This window comes from Dromaius novaehollandiae, chromosome 6, assembly GCF_036370855.1.
Source record: "Dromaius novaehollandiae isolate bDroNov1 chromosome 6, bDroNov1.hap1, whole genome shotgun sequence".
Lineage (NCBI taxonomy): Eukaryota > Metazoa > Chordata > Aves > Casuariiformes > Dromaiidae > Dromaius > Dromaius novaehollandiae.
Window position 1 is genome coordinate 9,377,601 of NC_088103.1, and position 20,610 is coordinate 9,398,210.

Consider the following 20,610-nt stretch of genomic DNA (forward strand, 5'->3'; position numbering starts at 1 on the left):
GTTCGAGGCCCCCCCCCGGCGGCAGGACGCGCTGCAGCGCCTGCCCGGGCAGCGCCCCCTCGGCCCGTCCTTCCCCCCGAGAACCGCGGCACCGGCGAGAAAGAAAGGGGCGGCGCACGGTTCAGTAGTCTTTATTTCTAGCGTACAGCCCATGCACGGCGAGACCGCGGACGGGAAGCTGGGCTCGGGTCCTGGCTTACGTGGCTAGTGCGAGACCAGGCAAGCACAAGCTCTTGGTTTTACACGTTACATTTCTAGCCGCCACAAGACCTCAGAGTACCTCACAGACATGCCACGGGCAGATACACAAGTCTAATTAGAATAAGTTACAGGCAAGGTCGTCCTGGTGACAGTGAAGCTATTTTTCTGTTTCTGCACGTAGTAGCTTCGTGGTGGGAAGAAAACAGTTGTTTCGCCATCCGCCTTCCAGCCTTAGTTCTTCTGGTAGTAGAACCACTTGTCAACTGTATTGAGCAAGGGAAGAGAGATGTAATCCACAATTAGCCACACGCTTATCAAATACATATCAAATACGCTACAAGCCTCCCTAGCAGCACTGGCGTGTCTGGTTCTGGGCCGACTGCTACTCACATCCTAGGTCCCAGAGCAGCGCAACTTGTACTTGGGGAGGTGCGGTGCTTCCTCTGCAGCCCACAGCACCTTTCTGTGTGACAATCAGCAGAAGCATTTTGAATGCACAAAAGCAAAATTAAGAGACAGCAGTTGAATGTAATGCCTCAGCGTTGAGGCAAGTAGTCTACCTGCCCTACTCCTTGGGACCCAGGGCATGGACTACTCATTGGCGAAGGGCCCATTGTGCCAGTTTTAAGGCATTTTCATAGCTAAGACCAACCACTCTTCAAGGCAGGGAACCATTTCTCAACATCCTCCACAAGATGATTCCCTCCCGTTTGCTGCGCAGAGCAGATAAGCATTTCCATCACCTACAGCAAAGGAGTGTTCAAAGGCGTCTTTTCACCTTCTCCCAGCCAGCTGGGCATAGGCCACCCTTGGTGGGCAGGAGGCACGGCCATATCCATGCGCCGCTGCAGCAAGCCATGTTCATAAAAATTGTGTGAGCTGATGCAGCAAAACTCCTGGTAGGAACTGACAAGCACGGTGCAGTATGCATCACTTCCAGCTCCGTATTAGTTCAGGGGTTTCCACTGGCTAACGTCACCAACTTCATTATACTTCCAATAGGTTCTTGCAGCCCAGTTCATACCTGTCCTGAGGAAGTCACCCTTACTCAGTTCACCATTGCTCCCAAAAGGGAGTGACTGCACGTGACTCATTCAGGGTGAGGGCAGCAATCCAGAGCTCGCTCAGCTTCCCTAACACTCAGCTGTCTGACCCGGAAAGGTAAAACTCATCTTACTGCAAACTCCCATGCCAGCATGGAAGACATGATTACATGCCTTCAGTTTCCTTTCATATCACCCATAAAGAGACTGAAGATGACAGCTTTGTTCAGTCATCCTCTGGCTATACAGCTGTGAGCTCTCGACTCTTCACAAGACTGTGTCATTAGGTCCTACTTGCCCCTGGGTCTTGTCCCTAGGACAGCAACATCCTGATTTCACACACGAGGTGCCTATCACAACCTCGCACAGAAGGAAAGGAAGACAGCTGAGCAGGACTTGTTCCACAGTTGCAGTTTTCTTAGGGAGTTATGTCTGAAATGTAGTGCATTATGTTTCAGACGTGTGAAGAGCCTTTTTATCAGCTTATAGAAGACACTTTTCAGTGACAGAACTCTGATCAGCAGGTTAAGCAGCAACTGAACAACCAAATTCGTGACCAACTTCTACCACACCTCTCTGCGGGTATGAAGTACTTCCCTTCTTTGGTTCACTTGCACTTTCCTTATACTGATAAAAACCCTGCTTCCGAGGCACTGAGGAAAATGCTCTGCTGCTACTGTAACACTTTGGTGCTCTGAAGTGCTTTTCTTCCAGCTCCAGGGACCTGCCACAAGCCACATCTCTTCGGGAGCAAACTATAGCATCTCAGGTCTCCTGCCTGCAGCCAGCCTCATGTACTTAAATAAGAAATTAAGGCAACAGCAGAAGTTATTTAGGTATTAAACAGCACTACTGACAGAAGTTAAATCTGACAGGGGCTTGAATTTTTCCTAGTGCTAAAACCATACCATAACTATCAGTTAAGACCCTCATTTTCCTATTGATTTCCTACTGAATTCCTTTGAGGAAGTCTCCACTCTGCTTTGCAATGTAACCTGGGTTTTGAGACTTACCTTCAGGGGGAATTGGGTTGGCAGCTTTACCTGGTGGTGCCTGAAAAAACAAAAGTATTAGCAGGTAGCAACTATCAAAGCAATTGAGGTTAACTTTATACCTGAAGCCCACTAAATATCATTTACAGATGCACAAATCTTCACTGAGCACAGTTTAAAGCTGCATAAATTGGTCTGTGGCAGTCAGTGCTGGACAGCTATGAGAAAATAAATAAGTTCACATACAACATGAGCGCTGTCATCACCACTCAGCCTCCTCATTCTGTACATGTCCTACATGCCTGAGGTGCTCTGCTCTGAACACAAACAGCCATCCACTCTCTTCATACTGTAAAGCCATCTGTTTTGAAACACAAACAGTTACTGCTCCATTGTCTATGCACTTGTCTGTAGCCTGCTCTTCAAAATAAAAAACCCACCAACGCATGATGTGCTGGTGGAACACAAGGGGAAAAGACTTTTCTAGTTACACTTCCATACTTTGAGGTGATAGTTTCATTTCGATTCTCCTCTCCCATTCCTCTAACTGCCTTCAAATTGCCAACAACAGTGTTTCACAAGCTTAGGGAGATGTCTTTGAACAGCTGACAGCAAAGCTGTAGTTCAGAAATTCGGCCCCACACAAAGCCTGTTTTGCATTCTGTCTCCCAGATGACTAAGGGCAAGGAGGCGGCTCTGGAAGAATGTGCAACTTTCTCTACATTCATCTTCGTATTTAACCAGAAACAGGTGCCGAGTCCAGTCATCCAAAAAATTCCAAGTATTCAAAACACTGCTCACAGAGGGAGGACCGTTTATGGTACCACACAAACCACTTTATTTTGTCTGACACTGAAATTGGGGGTAGGATACTCGGACCAATTTGTACTTACTGCATCCACCGTAGCTTTTGCACACTCTTGACTACAGCAGAAAGGGCTGTCTGACACAGTCAGATTTGTGCTAGAAGAGAAAGGTTACCTGTGAGAATGTGAAAGCCAAGTTTCTCCTCCAGGAGTATTAAACAATGGAATACTAAGAAACATTCTTATAGCTGCCAAATTTAAGGAGAAGACTGGCAGAGTCAGTGAGCTCCTAACAGAAAGCACTTCTATGGTCAGGAAAGCAAGTTTCAGCCTTATTTGCTTAGGGGAAAGGAACATGTACTGTAACGTAAGTGTTAACCTACCAGTTGATCTCCCCTCCATCCGTTTTTTTAGCTACTAAAGCTTTCCAGTGTTCATGGGTGCTTTTGATAACGTTCACTGCAAAATCCTAAAGTTGGAGATGAGAACAAACATCGCGTTATATGTAAACACTAGACCATTCGCCCCAGACTATCAGTTACATAGCGTGAGACACCAGTATTTACAGGCTGATTTTAGATAGCTTCTAACTGAGGAAGGTACTCAAAGGGACTTCTTTCATGACTGCCTTCCATGAGTAGCAGCTGAAACAGTGGAGATTTTATAACACGAATTGTTTTAACTTCAAGATGAGAGGATATGCCAAGGTCACCTAGTGAGCCTGAAGCCAAGAGAAACTGAATCCAGATATTCTAGTCTTGGGCAAGGGCTATACTACAAAAGCACCTGCCCTGCTCCTCCTACCCGGTTTGTCTAATGCAACTAGTTGATGCTGACCCACCTGCACCCTTTCCTCCACTGTAGCAAGTCACTCAGCTGCTGCGCACGTCAACAGGAAGAGAGACACCCCTAATCTAGCTCTGCAAGTATTTAAAAAATGAATCTGCTTCCAATCATATCACAGCTTTTTTCTTAAGAAGTAATAGGTACTCAAGCATTAATCTGGCAGCTCGGAGAAGGAAGCACACACAATCCTTTGTTAGCATGAACACCGGGAATAAGTATCCTGGTTTGATACTACAGACGAAGCCGAATAAAACACTGCAGGAACATGCACACATCTCAGCCTCCGTTCCAGTTCCATCCATTCTGAGGGGCAATCGGATGGTCCAGCCCACCCAACCTGATGCCTTGCTCCTGCTGAAGAGGACAAGCCCACTCCCATTTGACTCCCACTTGTTTCCCCTACCCTTTCAAGTAGGCTGAAAAAATAGTAGAAAGCTAAGTCAGCTATCACCAGCCTGCAGAAATCCAGTGTCTCAGCAACTCATCATCCGTGTCCCCACACATCTAGAGCTTACTTTTTGGACAATGTGCCTTTGCAGATTCACAGTAAAGCAGAACGTCGTCCTTACCTTGCCTTTAAATTCGCCATTAAAAGCAAACTGGTTTTCTGGCTTTCCATCGGGTACTTTGTATCTTCGGAACCAGTCCACTGTGGCCTCTAAGTATCCAGGTTTCATCCTTCTGACATCATTGATATCTAGCCAGGGAGAAAAGGTTTGTGAGCCAGACAGCAACTGCAGAAGTTACTTAGTTATCACCCTGCTCTTCTGAGTTGCCCCTCAGGTCACACTAAAGCCACAAAGTGAGTACCTGCTAAAGGACAGGGAAGTTAGTGTTTCAGCTTCCGATTAAATCCTGAAGCTTCAGCCAGATGCTCGGACACATTTAAACAGCTTTGGTTAGAGATTTAGTGGACAAGTCCTTTCCTTCTGGCTGAACAGCCATCCTTTTCTTCACTATCAGGCTGTGCAAAGGACGGATAATTAGTGAACAGCAGGATACTGTTTTGGTAGAGGATGATAGTGCCCTATTCTGCTGTCCTGGCCAGCGTCACATTTGATGAGTACACTGACTCCGTGACATTGCAGGAGCAAGTCAATATTCTGACTTGAAAGCTTCTTGAAGGTACCCAACTGAGAAATGGAAATACTAGCATGCATCCTCCTCCCTGGTACTTACCATTATAGTTTTCTGCTTCAGGGTCTTCAGTATTGATAGCAATTATCTTCCAGTCTGTCTCTCCCTCATCAATCATGGCCAGTATGCCCAGCACCTTCACTTTGATTACTTCTCCTCGAGAGCAGACCTGCAAGGAAAAAGACTTTGTTGGCTGTACTGATGCATTCAAGGAAGGTGCAACGCAGGTTTGTGCAAGTTGTCAGAGTTCAGCAAGCAGTTCTGTACCAGGAGATTAGCTGTAGCTTATCGGCATTTCATGAGCCTTGGCTCATACTTTGAGATCTCATCAATAATCTTCAGAGGCACCACAGAGGAGACACAGCAGATTAAGATACCAGAGGTAAGAACTCAGTAAGTGATTTGACTTCAGAGATATTAATTACATGTTTCAAAAGACAGTTACTCTTTACAGTGCATTACCTTGCTTCCAATTTCACACACATCAACTGGATCATTATCTCCACAGCAGCCAGTATTTTCGTCTTTATGACCTGGGTCTTCCCAAGTCTACGAAAAAAACCACACAAGCCTCATAAGAACTCTCATGTTTCAGGAGGAAACAAAAAGGAGGTTTATTTCTTTCAAGCAACTGAGGATACATTCAGGCACTGAGGATACAGATGATGGCCCACTGCACACTTGCTTTCAGTTCTGATGTTTGGGCTACTATTTTACACATGCCTGCAAATGCAGTTCTAATCTAAGTTAAAAGTTCTTATTTTGCCAAGGGTGAACTGCTCCCTCCCACTGACAAACCTTCTTTCCAGACAAAACATCTTTCCAGACTTCCTCTTCAGTTAAACAACTTTAGAACAACTGCATAAAGGTGAAGTTCACATCTATAAAGAACATTCATTGATTTGGCTGCCTGCCTGTTCCTCTCCCAATTCATTTCTTAACAGAAGTTTCCTGAATTCCAGATAGCTGTTTCAAAAGAGATGGAAGAGAGAGAGGGTGTATTGTTTCCTTCTAGTTAAACATTTTAAGACACACTGTTACACCACAGCAGTAATAATCCTGTGCTACCCAGTATCCTACTGTATCTCAGCTGAAGCAGTATTAGATTGTGAACTGGAAGGCAGGATTGCAGAAGGTATTTGCGCTATGCCTCCTAACATAACAGCTGCTTACCACACACCTCTGATCAGGAGTGAAAGGATGTAGTGCTCACTTCCATCATAAGGAGCACCTAACTGTAAGGCTGTTGAGATAAAAGGAATGCTCCTCCCAGATGCCTGCACTCTGGGACATAACTACCGTCACGACCTCGCGGTGCATCTAAAGCACCGAGGGGAACGTACTGAAATGTGTGTGGTGCTGAAGGGAGTTGCTCGCCCTTGAAGCGCAAGCCTCTTTGGGTCCAGTAACACACGACTGAGTGAAGGCATCGAAAGTCATAATCCTTAACAAAGAAACTGACTGCAGAATCCATGCAAGCAGAAAACAGTCTAACCTTGAACCACCACTTCCATCCACAAAACTGAGACATAGCATGGGAGAACCCTTCCCAGTAGTTAGACTGACTTCAAAGTAGCACTGAAAGTCTGCTTAGCTGGACAAGAGCTGATAATGCATTCAGAATTCAAACAGAAACTCTCTGCGTAGGACCTAGAAATTATTATTTCACAAGCCAAGGTGTTTTATCATGTAAAACTTCAAATCACAGAGAAGGGTTGGAAGAGACCTTGAGATGTTTGGCTCATCCCTCCACACAAAGCAAGACCAACTCTAGGTAATCATTTTCAGACAATCCATTCTGGTACTTTGTTACCCTGGCCATGGAAGAGATTTTCTCCAGGGTATAAACTGGAGCAGAGGATTTTCAAGTTAAGCCCATTACTTGTTCTCTCCACAACAGAGAGGGCAAACAATTCAGTCCCTATTTATTCTCACTCTGCAGCAACATTTTATGCATGTGAAGACCTGCATTCCTCCATTCTTATTCAGACAAAAGCATCCGATTCCTTCATTCTCTCTTTATAGTTTCTAGAGGTACAATCATTTCTGTAGCTCTCCACTAGACCCTTCAGCTGGCCCTCATAGCTAGATGCCATACCATGCCCCAGCCGGATTTTAGCTGCATCAAGTATGGGGAGCATCAGTGTCAGATGTGAAAAAACTGCTTATCAAGCCAACCTTCAAAACAACTTAAGCCTAAAGAACAGTAAAGTCATGCTAACAGAACAGTTCTCGGGCAACTGTAGGCCCTAGTCTCAGACCTGGCAGGCCTTTCAAAAATTGCAAGAAAGTTTGAGCGCTCACAAAAGAAGCACGGAAGACAGCAGACATGTCCTTGAAGAAGCCTTCCCTTTCCTGCTATTTGTTAAGAGTGATTAGAAGATCCCACTGGATTTCAATTGAAGGGTTTTTGCTCAGAAAGACATGGACTGGGGATTTTTGCTGCTCATTACCTTCAGCAAGAGATGTACATGTACTTTCTACATTTGTTTCAAAGCAACAACTATTTCGAGTCCTCCACCCAGAAGCTATGGAAGACATTTAGAGAAAATACCTGATATGTACTGCTATCAAGACCACAACTGGAAAAATTCAGAGTGTTTCCACTGTCACTGATGGAATTTATTTACCTAAAGGAACCTCAAGCCTTAAAGAGAATCAGAGGCAAACACCCTTGCTCAAAGTTTCTATGCACCCAGCAGACACCCGTCAATTAAGAGCACTGTTTCTAGTCACCATCTCTGTTGGTCCCTGCCTCTAGCCAGCTACTTCAAGCAAAAACCTATCTGTGCAACTGCAGATATCTGCCTCATGCGGTCTCTGGACTTCCGAGTGCCTCTCTGCCACCGAGTGCCAACACTGAGAACTGGGCATCTATCATAGTCCAACAGGTCAACACATTTGAGTCGTGCTGTGTATTGTAGAGGTTTTCCAGACTCTGAACAGTAAGAGGCCAAAAACCAGAAAGATTTGAAAGCCTGAATAGATCTGGAGGCTGTTATTATCCACGTACAAAGTCCAAAATGATCGCTATTTCACTTGTAAAGAGTCAGCTTAGGAGCTGTACACCTAGATCCTGTACCATTACCTTAAAACTTTGGCTCTTTATGCTTTACCAGGCAGGAACAGAGTATGTTGTGTTGCCAGATGCCCACTATGCATCTTCATCTTCCTTCTGCAGTGACAGCTCCCTTCATCCAAAGACAAGGACCTATAAGCTACTGTCCAACTGAACTGTTAAGTGGCCAAAGTCAAGCAGAGAAGTGACACAGCTGGCACTTCACTAACAGCAGCTGCTCATCCTTAAAGTTTCCAACAGCTTGTTTACAGTATTAGCTGCAAGCTAATACTCTTGAGATTTCTGCTTATAATTACCACTGCTCTCTCAACAAGTCTTCCTCATTAGCAAGATCATATCATTTGCAACTGCATGTATGTTCCACATCAGACCTTCAGCTGATCTTCCTTGTTAACTCGGTAGTAATCAAAGGCACACGCAAGCTTACCAAGATGGTCTCAACGGCTCCCCACCCTCCCTGCTCCCCACCCGAAAGAGTGAGTCACAGAGACTCGCTACAGTACCTGAGGAATGGCACCATAATTCCAGATATAACCCTTATGGGGGAACACGTTAGCTACGTAACGCAGCTTTCCTTTCTTCACGTCTTGCTTAATTGGGTTTAAGGGATCCTTTGTTGCGATCTAGAAGAAAAATTGCAAAAAATCTGTCTTTACTCTGCTTGCTAAGAAAACCTAAGCAATTTTTATGAAGTTGACTGCTAACTAACAAGCGCAGAGGCCAACGGCTACCACTGAGGCCAAAAGTAAATACTGGACAGTTCCCATTGCGTCACCAGCTCCCAAGATTCAGTTTTCAGCAGACTTATCCGTGTCAGAACCAGAGATGGGGTTGAGACTCCTAAGATGTTGCTTTAATCAGAAGTCACAGAAGAAAAATCAAATTATCCTGACTTCTGCAAGTCTCAGCCTCCATATTATGCCTCTAGTGCTAAGTATATTTTTACACAGGGAGTAGGCATTGAGTCTTGAAAAATTGCTTGACAAGACATCTGCAGTACTGCAGCTTTTGAAAGGCCTTATTTAGCAGGGGTGAATTATTTTCTATCAAGTTACAGAGCCAGAAACATTGGGCTACCCTTTTTCAGAATGAAGAAGTGAGGGTGAGGAGGAGAGAATCAACAAAGCCAAAGACTAATAAACTAGTCAGTTTGAATACTTAGGGCAGGAAGTTTAATATAGTTACCTCCATTTTAGCATTTGTCCATCGAGGTACTTCCACAACCATGTTGAACACATTCTGGAAAAAGCAAAAATATCAGTTAATGGGAAGGAATTTCAAGACCACACTTTGAACTAGGACACACACGTAAGTACTTTGCATGAAAACCATAAAACTTTTTGCTTCTTCCGGTGCCAGTTTGGACACACACAACAGAAGAGTCCCACAGTGCAGTTAGTCACATGTCATCACTCAGACTAATTTTAATCCCATGCAAAAACACCAGCTAGATTGTAGGTTATCAACACATTTTTCTATCAGTTGCAACCTGTGAACATCTCCATCATATTTTTAGGTCACAAAACAGCAGGTTCAAATGAATCAAATCCAGCTGCATATAAACAATTCTGGGCTTAACAAAATGAGGTTTTAGGCACATTCATTAAACACAGAGTGTTTACCTTCTACAGCAAAAGCCATCCTGGCAATTTAGAACAGACAATACTTACAGGAGTAAGCCATCTATTTATTAATGCAGGTATCTACATGCTGTCTTGAACACAAAGAAAGTCAATACAAAATACTGTAATTAAACTGTCTTGACACAGGAAAAGATGTCCTAGCTTCCTCTCCCCAAGCTGACCCTCCTATAAAAGCAGACTTTTTTTTTGGCAGGCCATAATGCAAGGATATGGAGGCATGGGGGAGTGGAGTAGAACAACCCCCTGCAGTATCTAGTTTACGGGTGGCACTTGAAAATACCTCCCATTGACTCCAGCTAGGCTGACGGTGCTTTTGAGAGCTCAATGTCTGCATCCCTTCTTCCCCAAGAAAACAAGATCTTTCACACCTGAATCTTAACACCTGCCATTTTATGAGATTAATACTTTTAACAAAAAAGTCAAGCTTTGCTCCCTCGCATCAACAAGTTTTCTAATCTCCAGGTTAAGCAGTATTAGCACTGCAAGAGGTAATACAAGACACATTAAATCCCTTCCACCTATATTGCACCATAATTGGATTGCTATTGTGCAATCAGTGCTGTTATGTCATTGACTTTGCTCACATTCTTCCCTAACAAAAGTTCACTACAGTCCCTTAATTGCAGGGGGATGGCCACTGCCAATTCCCAACTTAAATGCAAAAGGGTATGTGTGTATGTATCTCTCTCTATATAGAGAGAAATATAAAAAAATGTAACGTAAGGTGAGGAATAAGGCGGATTGGGACTGGTTAAAAAGGGCACATAAGGCTTTGTAGGCGAGGAAAAAGGACTTGGGGGTGCATCTTTGACACGTTCAGGGAAAGTTTCTAGGAACTTATGCTCACATTTTCCCCTAGTCCGACAGTTCAACTGACAGATCTGCCTTGGTTGAGGATACCCAGCGAGTGGCCCAAGGTCATTCATTTGGAACACTACACGGGGTGCAAGGCATACAGGTATGGATAAGGTTAGCATACCCCAGCCCTACACTTAAAAAAAACAACTCTGCAATCCTCTCAAATGTCTTAGAAGTATAAGGATAAAGATCAAGGAGCCCAGACAGAGTAAGGTAACCTTTTGTTCTAAGCTGGGTTCCCTATCACAGCTGCTAATAAACCTTCTAAGTAACAAGAAAAACCTCCCCAGAGAGGCACTGAAGCCACAGAGAGGTCCAAGTGATCAGTCCTATTGCGCAACTTTGGAGCCAGTGACCTTCACAATACCGGTGACTCTTAATGACTTGGCACAGAGGCATTGGCAAGCGGCACTAAGTACCTGAAGGGACACCAGTAGTCCTGGCTCGTCTGTTAATCATTACTAATCCACAGAGACCTCCTCACCCCCCAGGACTTTCCCAACCTATTTTGTGATCATCTGCAAAGCTTAATGCTGTCTGAACTGTTTTTGCCCGAGTTACCTTCCAGACATCCGTCTTTGAAAGCTGGTTTCCCAATCAACCACAGAAACTGCTTTGCCACTGTCCTCAATTACAATCTGTCTTTTTCCTTCTGAGCAGCTAAAAGCCACCTCAGATTTCCTGACAAAGCGTGTTTTGAGAACCCCTTCTCAAAGCTGAGCCAACAACCCCATCACAAAGCTAAAATTGACTGCTTTCAAGGAGGCAGGCTCCCTTTCTGCTTACTCTTCTGTTTGCGCTTTTGTTTCCCGTAACTACCCTGTACCTCCACACTTCTGCAGAGAAGGAAATACTATGCAGTAATAAAAGCCAGCCAACGGACTCCTTTACCGTGCCCTGTCTGGACGCTCTCAGACAGCAGGGCTGGATTCATCCTTTGGTGAGCAAATACTGCTTCCTACTGTATTTTTACTGGGAGAAAGATTGTGGACAGTGAGGAGTTTGCACAGGCGATCGGGGGGGGCTCTCCCTTAATAACTTATGTTATACATCCATTTTCCTCATAACAATTCTCAGAACTTGGGGCAGAGGTGGGATATGTATATACTGACTTGAGCCCTAACCTAGCCAGCAGCTTGACAGAGGGTTCATTTCACTGAGCTACATATTGCTAAAGCACTTGCTGTTCACATCCTTTCTACACCCACCTCAACAGCACCCTCCAGCAAACTAGAAGCAACAGATAAACGTAAGCCCCGCGGGAAGTCAGCTGGATGGATGACTCCTACAGCTTGCCTCACATAACAGAAAGAAGGGAAATTCAAAGTAGCAAAGACAATGAAAGCACCTCAAGAAGGACTCGCACTGGAATTCAAGCTCCTGCCCCAAGTACGACAGCATGGAATGACTCATTCAGTTCAGCTTCCATGGAGGGCTCCCACAAGTGTCTAGGAAAGTGCTATGGCATGACTCAAAGATTATTAGAGGTTCAGAAAGCTTACAGTTTATCACTTTCATTAGCTCAGTATCCTCCACTAGGCTTCTCAAACAAAAGTCAGCCGATAAAGGGAAGAAACACCGCCAAAGAGCCCAAGTTATCACTGAAAAAGTGTTCGGTGAGAACTGAAAACTAGCTGCTATGGTTTCCTAGGGCTCCCACAGCTGAAGAATTTTAGATGGTGGTTTAGAGCAGCCTAATTTGACAAACTGCTGGCTGCCTGAAGGATGTAAAACTGCATCACTGCAGGTGGCAGGTTCCCCAGCTGCTCTTTTTGCAAGGCAAAGAGTCTCTAGGAGCTGTTGTAACAAGAATTTAATGTTCTCACCTTCTATTCAGCAGCTGATCAGATTGCAGGCTTGTGGCACAGAGCAACCTTAATGCAGTCAAAACCCAAGCCTGAAATATCATGCAGCAGTAGCATACACCTCCAGGGGAAAGAATGCAGCATTGTTAACTACAGAAATGCCTTTTTTTAAGCCAAAGTGGTTTTGTGCGACCCCGTGGGCAAGCCCAGGACAGTTACTTGCATCCTACACTAGTGAAAGAACATCAGAATGAGATCCTCTCCCTCAGTCTCCTCTTCTGCTTCCTCCTACCTCAGCGGCTTGTGGGAGGGGGCGGAGGGCCCCGGCTCCTCACGAGCTCCAGCGACCCTGCCCGCCCAGGTGCGGCTCCCAGGAAGCGACGTGGACAACCCGGAACCCGCAACCTCGGGAATTTCAAGCTAGCGCTAGCGAGCAGACGGGCACGGGAATTGGGCAATATGAGCGCGATACTTATCCGCACGCCCCAGAGCGGCAGCGATGAGGGGTTTTTTGGTTTTTTGGGTTTTTTTTTTCTTTTTTTCGGTTTTTTTGGGGGGTACCGGCCTCTCCCCTCGGAAGCCCCGCCGCCCCCATTACCTCACTGCCATCCGCGTAGAGAGGGATGTCGTGAAACGGCGAGATGTACTGCCCCCGGCCGTCCTCTGCAAGGGAACGCAGCCGTTAGCTACCGCGGCCGCCGCGGGGCAGCTCCGCGGCCAGCCCCGGCGATGGAGGTGGGGGGGGGAAGAGGGGGCACTCACTGAAGAAGAGCCGGTACTCGAGGCTGTGCGGCGCCGCGCGCTCCTCCACGCTGTAGCCGGCCATGCTGCCGCCGCGCGCACGCACCAACGGCCGCCGCGCGCGCACTAACGGCTCCGCGCGCGCACGCACGCACTAACGCCCCCCCCGCCCCGCCGCGCGCGCGCCACGCCGCGCCCGGCCCGCCACCGCGCAGGCGCGCCGCTCCCCCCGGCCCCGCCCCCTCGCGTGGGCGCGGGCGGCGCATGCGCGCGGAGGCGGCCGGCGCGGCGGCGCCGCGGGTTCGCGTCCCGCCGTCGCCGGCAGGGAGGGAGGCGGTAGCAGCGGGAGGAGCCGTTTATTGGGGTCGCCGGCGAAGCGCGACGCGGTGGCGGCGCCGCGCGGTGCCCGGGCCGCGCTCACAGGCCCCACGCGGGGACGCCGGTGCCGCCGCGGGCGCCCGGCGGCGGCAGCCCGTGGCGCAGCAGGCGGCCGCGGGGCGGGGCGGGGGGCGCCGCCTCGGAGGGGGGCGCCGAGTCGCTGGGCTGCGCCCCGGCGGAGACGCGGTTGCGGGCGCCGAAGAGGGGGCCGCGGCTGTGGCTGCGCTCGGAGTAGGCGCCGCGGTGGCGGCGCCGCGGGGAGCAGCAGGGCGCCTTGAAGGCCTCCTGGAAGCCCCGGCGGAAGTTCTCGTTGAAGTAGCCGTAGATGATGGGGTTGGCGCTGCTGTTGAAGAAGGCCAGCCAGTGGGCGAAGGGGAAGACGTACACGGCGACCAGGCGGAGCTGGCGCTCGCTGAGGCGGCCGTAGTCCGTCAGCAGCATCAGCGTCCACAGGGGCAGCCAGGAGAGCGTGAAGAAGAGCGCGACGATGATCAGCATGTTGATGACCTTCGCCTTCCTCTTGGAGACCCGGCGCCCCTCCGGCTCCTCCGCCTGGGAGCCGCCGGCGGGCGCCGCGGACTTGAACAGCTTGAAGGCGATGCGGGCGTACATGACAACGATGAGGGCGAGGGGCGCCAAGTAGATGTGGGAGAAAAGCACGGTGGTGTAGATTTTCCTCATGCCCGTGTCGGGCCAGGCCTCCCAGCAGGAGTAGAGCGGGTAGGAGTTGTTGTAGGTGTCCACCATGAAGTGGTGCTCCTCCCTCGTGACCGTCAGGGTGATGGCGGAGGGGCACATGATGATCAGGGCCAGGACCCAGATGACGACGATGGTGACCAGGGCTTTCCTCAGCGTCAGCTTCTGCCGGAAGGGATGGACGATACAGCGAAACCTAGGAGAGGGCGGAAGGCAAACGGTGATGGCCCTGGGGACTGCTGACGTGCCAGTGATGCATGCCAGCGCAGGCTGGGGGAGAGAAAAGGATGCATCTGGCCAAAGTGCCTTTCCATCTCCGTCCCTCTGCGTGCGCTGTGGCAGCTGAAGGTCAAGCAGTGTTCGGGGTAAATACAGCCCCTTTCCCCCACTGATCCTCACCGGTGTGACAACCAAAGGCCTAGGAGCTCCTCTGACTTCTCTTTTAACACATCTGAGCTGCTGGTTTGTTTTAATCCCTGCCGTCCCTCGCTTGGGTGGTGCTTTACCGCCCCATCCTTTTTCTAAGATCCCCAGGAGCAAGGCCACCTGCATTAGCAGTGCCAGAGTCCATCCCTCTCTCAGCCTTGCCCTGCATTACATCATTTCTTTGGGAATGCCTCCCCTTGACCCTCCTCTTCCCCTTCTTCCTAAAGTCCCAAAGGATTAGCTCTTCCTTCCCCAGCTGCCTCCATCTATTAGACTTGCAAGATTGTGGGAGGTAACTCCAAAAAGCTCAAAAGCCCCTTTTCCTTGTATGAGAGGCCTTTTCTGAAGAAATTTATCCATTGCCCTGGGAGTGGAGGTGAACAGCCGCTTAACCTTAAAGCACAGGGAGTTCAACTCAGTTTTGTGTTAGCTTTGTTTTCTCACCGATGCCTCTTCCCTGGTAAACACCAGCCCCTACTTTGTGGGATTTTGCCCAGAAATAATTTGCAATCATTAGGGTAAGGTGTTTGCTGCCGAGTGCTCCCTCCTTACGCTGTGGGTCAGATGCACTTAGGGGATGCAAAGGTATGGATGGGCTGTTCGTTACATACTACTTTTGACTGCAGAAGGAGACTGTGACATCTCTCTGGCTTTCCTATTTTGAACCCTCAGATGGGAAGGTGTTCTGAAGAAAAGCATGCTTTTTTACCAAGCAAAACACAGCTGTGTTTGTTGGGATATTTTTTAGATGGGCCTGGGAGAAGAGGAAGTGACAGCAAGCAGACACCTTGCTGGGACGTCCCACGAACTTTTTCCGAGAAGCTTTGTGGTCTCCTGGCGAAAGAGGGGAAAACACTCCTGACTCCCAGCATTCAAACGAAGAGGGCCTCTGCACGGTTTCGCGGGGGATGCATCCCGGGATGCTTGCCCTGGCTTGATGCTGCTTCCTGAACGTTATTCGGGAGAGGCTTCTGAGCCAGGCAGACCTTCGATCTGACCCACGCGTCCTCACACCCTGCGGGGCAACGGCGTGCAAGAGCTGCCGTGTGCCAACGTACCTTTCCACAGCGATGGCCACCAGGGTGAAAACAGAAGCCGAGACGGACATCCCCTGCACCAGGCCGCTCATCTTGCACATGACGTTGTCAAAGGGCCAACCTGGAATGACAGAGCGCGTCAGGTGGCTCCACGAAACGCCAACCCAGGGCTGCCCGTGGCTTGGCGAGGTGGGCCAAGAGGCTGTCACGGCTCATGATTTCCCTCATCGGAAGTGCTCCAAGCTGGCAGAGGGATCATGAACCTGAGCTGACTACTTTTCTCTTCTCAAAGAAAACCATAATGAGAAGAGCAGCAAAATTTTCCCTGGAGGAGGCAGGGGCTGCCTAACCCATATGTCGTGCAGAGCCTGTGGGAGATGCTCATTAACTTCTCGCTTTTAGTTGCTCGTTCTTGGCGGCACGCGAGACGAGCCATTGCCTCGTGCAGCCCGGCTCTCGCCGCAGCCAGGGAGCCGGGCAGCCCGCCGAGCTGCTGCAGGCCTTCTCCATTTCTGGTAACCTGCTGAAGGGACAGAGTTTATAAATGCGTTTGCTTCAGCTGGATCCATCAGCAGCTTCCTCTAGATGTCCCCATCCACTGTGTGATTTCTGGCCTGTTTCTGGGGGGATGCTCAATCCTGGTCCTAAGGGTGGACAATATTTTTCTTAGAAAATCTAAGAGCAAACTGTCATTATAATGTTCTGCCTTGTCATTTCTCTTTCAATCGTAGGTCTCTAACTGTTATCACGAGGACCAGCCTTGGGATCCTTGATCGTAAGAGCTTTAATCTTGTATCTTGACCCCTGTTAAGATATTTCCAGCAATTCAAAGTGCTGTGCAAGCATGTCGTTATAGTATGAGTCCACGTTATATTAAGATAACAAACGTCTGACAAATAGGCTACCGCGTTTAACCAGATACAAACACAGATAACCTAAATACCAAGCTTTGGATGTGGCTTATGGCAACGTGTAGTATAGGGGATCTTATATTACCCTGGGGCCATAGTGTAACCAAAACCATTTTACATTTAAAATACTGTGTGGCTGAAAAAGGTACTAGACGCCTTTGAAGCTAGAGGAGCTCGATGCCCAAGTCTATAGTGTTGCTTGCTTTTCTCCTTCCCCGAGGACGGCTTGGGCAGGCTTCCTGCCTTACCTGGTTGTGGACTTAAGTGTGGGCTTTATGTCCTGCACAGAGGGTTTTACTTGGTAGGAGAGAAGCCCGCTTCCGCCTTTATTCTGAAACCTGCATCCCTTAAACTCATGTTTTTGCCCTTTACCTGCGTGCTGGACCAAAGGTCTCTTCTTAGGCTCATCAGGGGATTTTAATTCCTGCACAAACCTGGTGTGCCTTCAGGGAGCTGCCCAGCGGGGCTCTCAACAGCGCGGCTCTGCTTGCTGCCACCTGTGCCCGCTTGGTTGGGATCTGGACCTGCCATCACGTCCCCAAGTGCGGGCTGGGGACACAGGGCAAGGCAAGGAGGGCAGGGCAGGACGGGGGCTCCGGCCGTCTCCCCCTCCGCCGGCAGATGCTCCTGCAGCCTCCTCGGGACATCACCGACCGCGGCCGGCCGCCCCTGCAGATCCCTTCTCCCGGCAGGGATGTCCAGCTGCGCAAGGGGACGTGTCCACGCTGCGGCCCTGGGAAAGGGAGCCCCGGCACTGTGCCGCGGGTGGTCACCGCTTCGGGTAAGCTTTGCTGTGCTCATGCTGCAGGCACAAGGAGCAGGAAACCACAGTTTTATCTTCAGAAAGGTCAATAGCCAGAGAGAGCTAAATCGATGCAGCGAGAGGGCTGGTGCGACAAGAGGATTCTTTCCAAGCCGCTTGTCAGAGCACAGCTGAACTTTAGATAAAGAAATACGTAAATGCAGTGTTAAGGTCACACTTACTTTGCCACAAAATGTCAAAAAACTCAAAAAACCCAGACTTATTTAACCCTAAAATAGTAGCTATAAATAAAATGATAACCTCTCCCCAAAACAAGTGATATTTTTATTGCCTTTTTTTTTTCTATTAGCACTGCTTAGATAAAACAGGGCAAAGACAGCTGGACTTTAGCCTAATGTGTATTATTATCAACAACAACTCTGCTTAAAAGCAAATGCGTAGTAAGAGGCAATGGGAATTATTAGCTGGGAGATGGGAGTGCTAAAAAGATGCAGTTAAGGGCCTGGCTTGGCCTGTTTATCAGCTGCGGTACTTGTGAGAGGCAGAAAGGGTGGGAAGAGGGGGCTTGGTGTGCCCTGTTTCGGGTGCTGGCTGCAGACGGCGGAGAGCAAGAGCCTCTCCTTGCTTGTTACGGGCCGTGGAGGTCGCGAGCGCTGCGTAAACCTGCCTCCGGCGGTCCCAGGGCTGCGGCGTGACTTGGATCCCGGCTCCTCGCTGCGGGGCGGCGGGTGTGACGAACCCCCGGCAGCAAGGCTGGCTGCCTTTCCCGATAAGTGCCGAGTCTTGGGTGAGGGAGCTGCAGATAACATCAGAGAAGCCCAGACACTGGAGCGGCTGTGCAAAAAAATGTAATAAAGCACGCTCGTCCTGTGTCTGCCGAACGACTGCTGGAAAAGGTGCAGTTGTGCCGAGAAAGGCGAGGAGGAATCAAAAGCAGCCTTGGCAAATGCCGCAGATTAACTGAGGATTTCTTCTTCTCTGCGTGTGTGAGCAGAGCCCCCAGGCAGCTTCAGAGCGGCACAGCTCCTTCCAGGCCCGCATCAGGCACATCGCTCCATCGTGTGTCCTTCAAAACCTGGGGTTTGGGAGGAGCGGGGAGGGACCGGGAAGCAAAGCGCCTTGCTCTGCAGTGACAACCCCCCCGCGAAGGGCCACAGGCGAGCAAACCCGCGAGCCGAGCAAAGGTGGGGAGAGGCCATGACGTGGCCTCTTCTTGCTGATGAAGCCGACAGCAGGGAGAGGCAACGCGCTCTCAAAGTGCTGTGCAGGAGCTCTTGTTTCGCCTCGGTCCTGTTTGGGATCTGCCTCCCATGGTCCCCTTGATGGCATCCAGAGGCTGGCAGACTCTCAAAAGCAGTCTCTTATGCTGTTTCTTTTTCTCAGCTACGGCTGGCAACGAGCCCGCCCGTCCAAAGGGACGTCGGAGCGCTCTGCATCCTGCTCTGCAGAGATGTGCTCCATCTCCGGGAGCGCCCACAGCGGTGCCAAGCCTTGGGAGGTTTTATGTCCTGGTGCCCTTGGAGCCGTGTGTGCATGCATGAATCTTGGCTTTTCTTTTCCCTTTTTTGTTTTTGAAGAGAAAGAAATGTTTAGCTCTTGTGGCTGCAGAGGAAAAGTCTGAAAAACCAGACTAGACTGTGATCGACATGTTCACTGGCCAAGAACAGATAAAAGAACTCCCAATTAAAATAACTTTGAGCCTCCTCCTCCTCTTAAAGAGACTTAAGGCAACCTCATGGTTTTATACCTCCATCAGACCTGGCTGACTGCCCTCCTCATCCTCAGCAAAAAAGGCACCCACAGGAGGGAGTTTTGAGGGTAGAATTGTAGGAATGGGAGAAAAACTGCTTCCAGATTTCGTTTGCAGGACAGAACTGTATTTGTGTCACCTAGTATTGCCCTTCCCCTCGAATACCAAGGCCACACCGGCCAAAGGGGACTCTTTCTCTGGTGTCCACCGCTTTCTCCCCCCTTGTGCCCTTAGGTCTCGTCTCGTGTTACCCGGGTCCCCATGCGCTTCCCCGCTCACCTGTGATGAGGTTGTCCACTAAGGTGGTGGGCATGCAGAAGATGCCCACCAGCAGGTCGCTGATGGCCAGGTTGAGAATGAACATGTTGGTGACCGTCCGCATCTGGCGGTTCTTCACCACGATGAAGCACACCAGGATGTTGCCGATCATGCACATGAGGAAGATGAAGACGTAGGCCAGGATGAACATGGCGGCCACGGGGGAGGAGTGCTGGTAGTACGCCAAGAAGGTGTAGTTTTCCCTCAAGCGGTGGCTCTCGCTCGCGTTGGAATTTGGCCAGCTGCCGTTGGAAGGGCCTGGGGAAGGGAAGGCAGAAAAATCAAGTAGGAAGAGGATAAAGTGATAATCTCCTTCGCCCCCGCACTTTTCTAATGCTCTAGGAGGTGTTTTTTTCTCGTATTTATTTATACCTATGTTTCCCTGTGCATATAGGAAATAAGCGCCAATGCACGAGTTTATGATTAAGCGGAGCCAGACGGAAAGGGAGAAGGGGATAAAAGGCACAGAGACCACCAGCCGTACCATGTCTGTGCTTTGAGTCCCGCTCTTCATGCTGGTTCAGCATGAACCGGTGAAATGGCTCTGCAGAAAGCACAGGAGAGGTCATGATATATTGCCCTCAACGGCCAATACTTATTTTATTGAACGATGAAAGACACCCAGAAGGAATCCTCTTCTCCTGGCCTTTTTTCCTGAGGGATTGTGCAAGGAAAGCGGGGTGCAGAAAGAAATCGGTCTCGTGGATCTCCGGCCGCTGCAGCGCTCAGGCACGGGAGCGGTGTCCGTGTTGTCCGCCTCCCGCTCTTGCTGGCCTGAGGCGTTAGAGATGGCCGCGAGCGCTTGCTTGCTCTCCTCCTCTTCTCGCTTTTGAGCTTTCCAATGTGAGCTGTAACACCCCTTATATTATCTTCTCCCCTGCGAAGCCAAAGTACCTCATCACCAGAAGAGGGCTTGCTTTGGCCAGCGCTCACTCTGCACGCTTGGAAAGGAAGACCTCGGGGGGCAGAAGGAGCGAAGAGCCTCCCCGCGTCATCGATGCGCATTTGGGGTTGGATGCGCCAGGACGCACGGACTTTCTGCAAAGACTGACTTGGCCAGGAATCATCTTCAGCCCGTGAAACCCACAACCCCGCAAGCGCCTCCAAAACAGCAAGCCCCCCATCAGGTGAGTCCCCGGCTGGGCTGGTCCGAAGACCCCTTGCACCCCCGGCAGCGACC

The 20,610-nt window shown here is 49.4% G+C and overlaps 2 protein-coding genes and 1 long non-coding RNA gene across 3 annotated transcripts; 1 reads left to right on the forward strand and 2 right to left on the reverse strand.

The window, feature by feature from the left end:
• Positions 1 to 115: 115 nt before the first annotated feature.
• PPA1 (inorganic pyrophosphatase 1) lies at positions 116 to 13,366 on the reverse strand. The gene is made up of 11 exons (XM_026104832.2): positions 13,173 to 13,366; positions 13,009 to 13,073; positions 9,290 to 9,343; positions 8,608 to 8,727; positions 5,488 to 5,574; positions 5,068 to 5,194; positions 4,458 to 4,585; positions 3,426 to 3,511; positions 3,130 to 3,199; positions 2,258 to 2,297; positions 116 to 464 (listed from the first exon to the last, which is right to left on the reverse strand). The coding sequence occupies exons 1-11, from the start codon at positions 13,234 to 13,236 to the stop codon at positions 433 to 435; spliced, it is 873 nt and encodes a 290-aa protein (XP_025960617.1). The 5' UTR covers positions 13,237 to 13,366; the 3' UTR covers positions 116 to 432.
• Positions 13,367 to 13,417: 51 nt separating this feature from the next.
• NPFFR1 (neuropeptide FF receptor 1) lies at positions 13,418 to 19,680 on the reverse strand. The gene is made up of 3 exons (XM_026104799.2): positions 19,392 to 19,680; positions 15,710 to 15,809; positions 13,418 to 14,421 (listed from the first exon to the last, which is right to left on the reverse strand). The coding sequence occupies exons 1-3, from the start codon at positions 19,579 to 19,581 to the stop codon at positions 13,569 to 13,571; spliced, it is 1,143 nt and encodes a 380-aa protein (XP_025960584.2). The 5' UTR covers positions 19,582 to 19,680; the 3' UTR covers positions 13,418 to 13,568.
• On the forward strand, positions 14,417 to 16,076 carry LOC135328681 (uncharacterized). The gene is made up of 2 exons (XR_010389640.1): positions 14,417 to 14,590; positions 15,400 to 16,076. It is a non-coding gene; the product is annotated as an uncharacterized LOC135328681 (long non-coding RNA).
• Positions 19,681 to 20,610: the final 930 nt, after the last annotated feature.

What these genes read in the sequence shown, in the direction of transcription:
- PPA1 (XM_026104832.2), bottom strand. Translation starts at nt 13,236, where the DNA reads ATGGCCGGCTACAGCGTGGAGGAGCGCGCGGCGCCGCACAGCCTCGAG. An exon ending in ATTATGGTGCCATTCCTCAG is followed by an intron (nt 5,575 to 8,607) that starts GTACTGTAGCGA and finishes TTTTTTTCGTAG; the next exon opens with ACTTGGGAAGACCCAGGTCA. An exon ending in GATGGAGGGGAGATCAACTG is followed by an intron (nt 3,200 to 3,425) that starts GTAGGTTAACAC and finishes TTTCTCTTCTAG; the next exon opens with CACAAATCTGACTGTGTCAG.
- NPFFR1 (XM_026104799.2), bottom strand. Translation starts at nt 19,581, where the DNA reads ATGTTCATCCTGGCCTACGTCTTCATCTTCCTCATGTGCATGATCGGC. An exon ending in AGTGGACAACCTCATCACAG is followed by an intron (nt 15,810 to 19,391) that starts GTGAGCGGGGAA and finishes CTGTCATTCCAG; the next exon opens with GTTGGCCCTTTGACAACGTC. An exon ending in GTGGCCATCGCTGTGGAAAG is followed by an intron (nt 14,422 to 15,709) that starts GTACGTTGGCAC and finishes GCCCTCTCCTAG; the next exon opens with GTTTCGCTGTATCGTCCATC.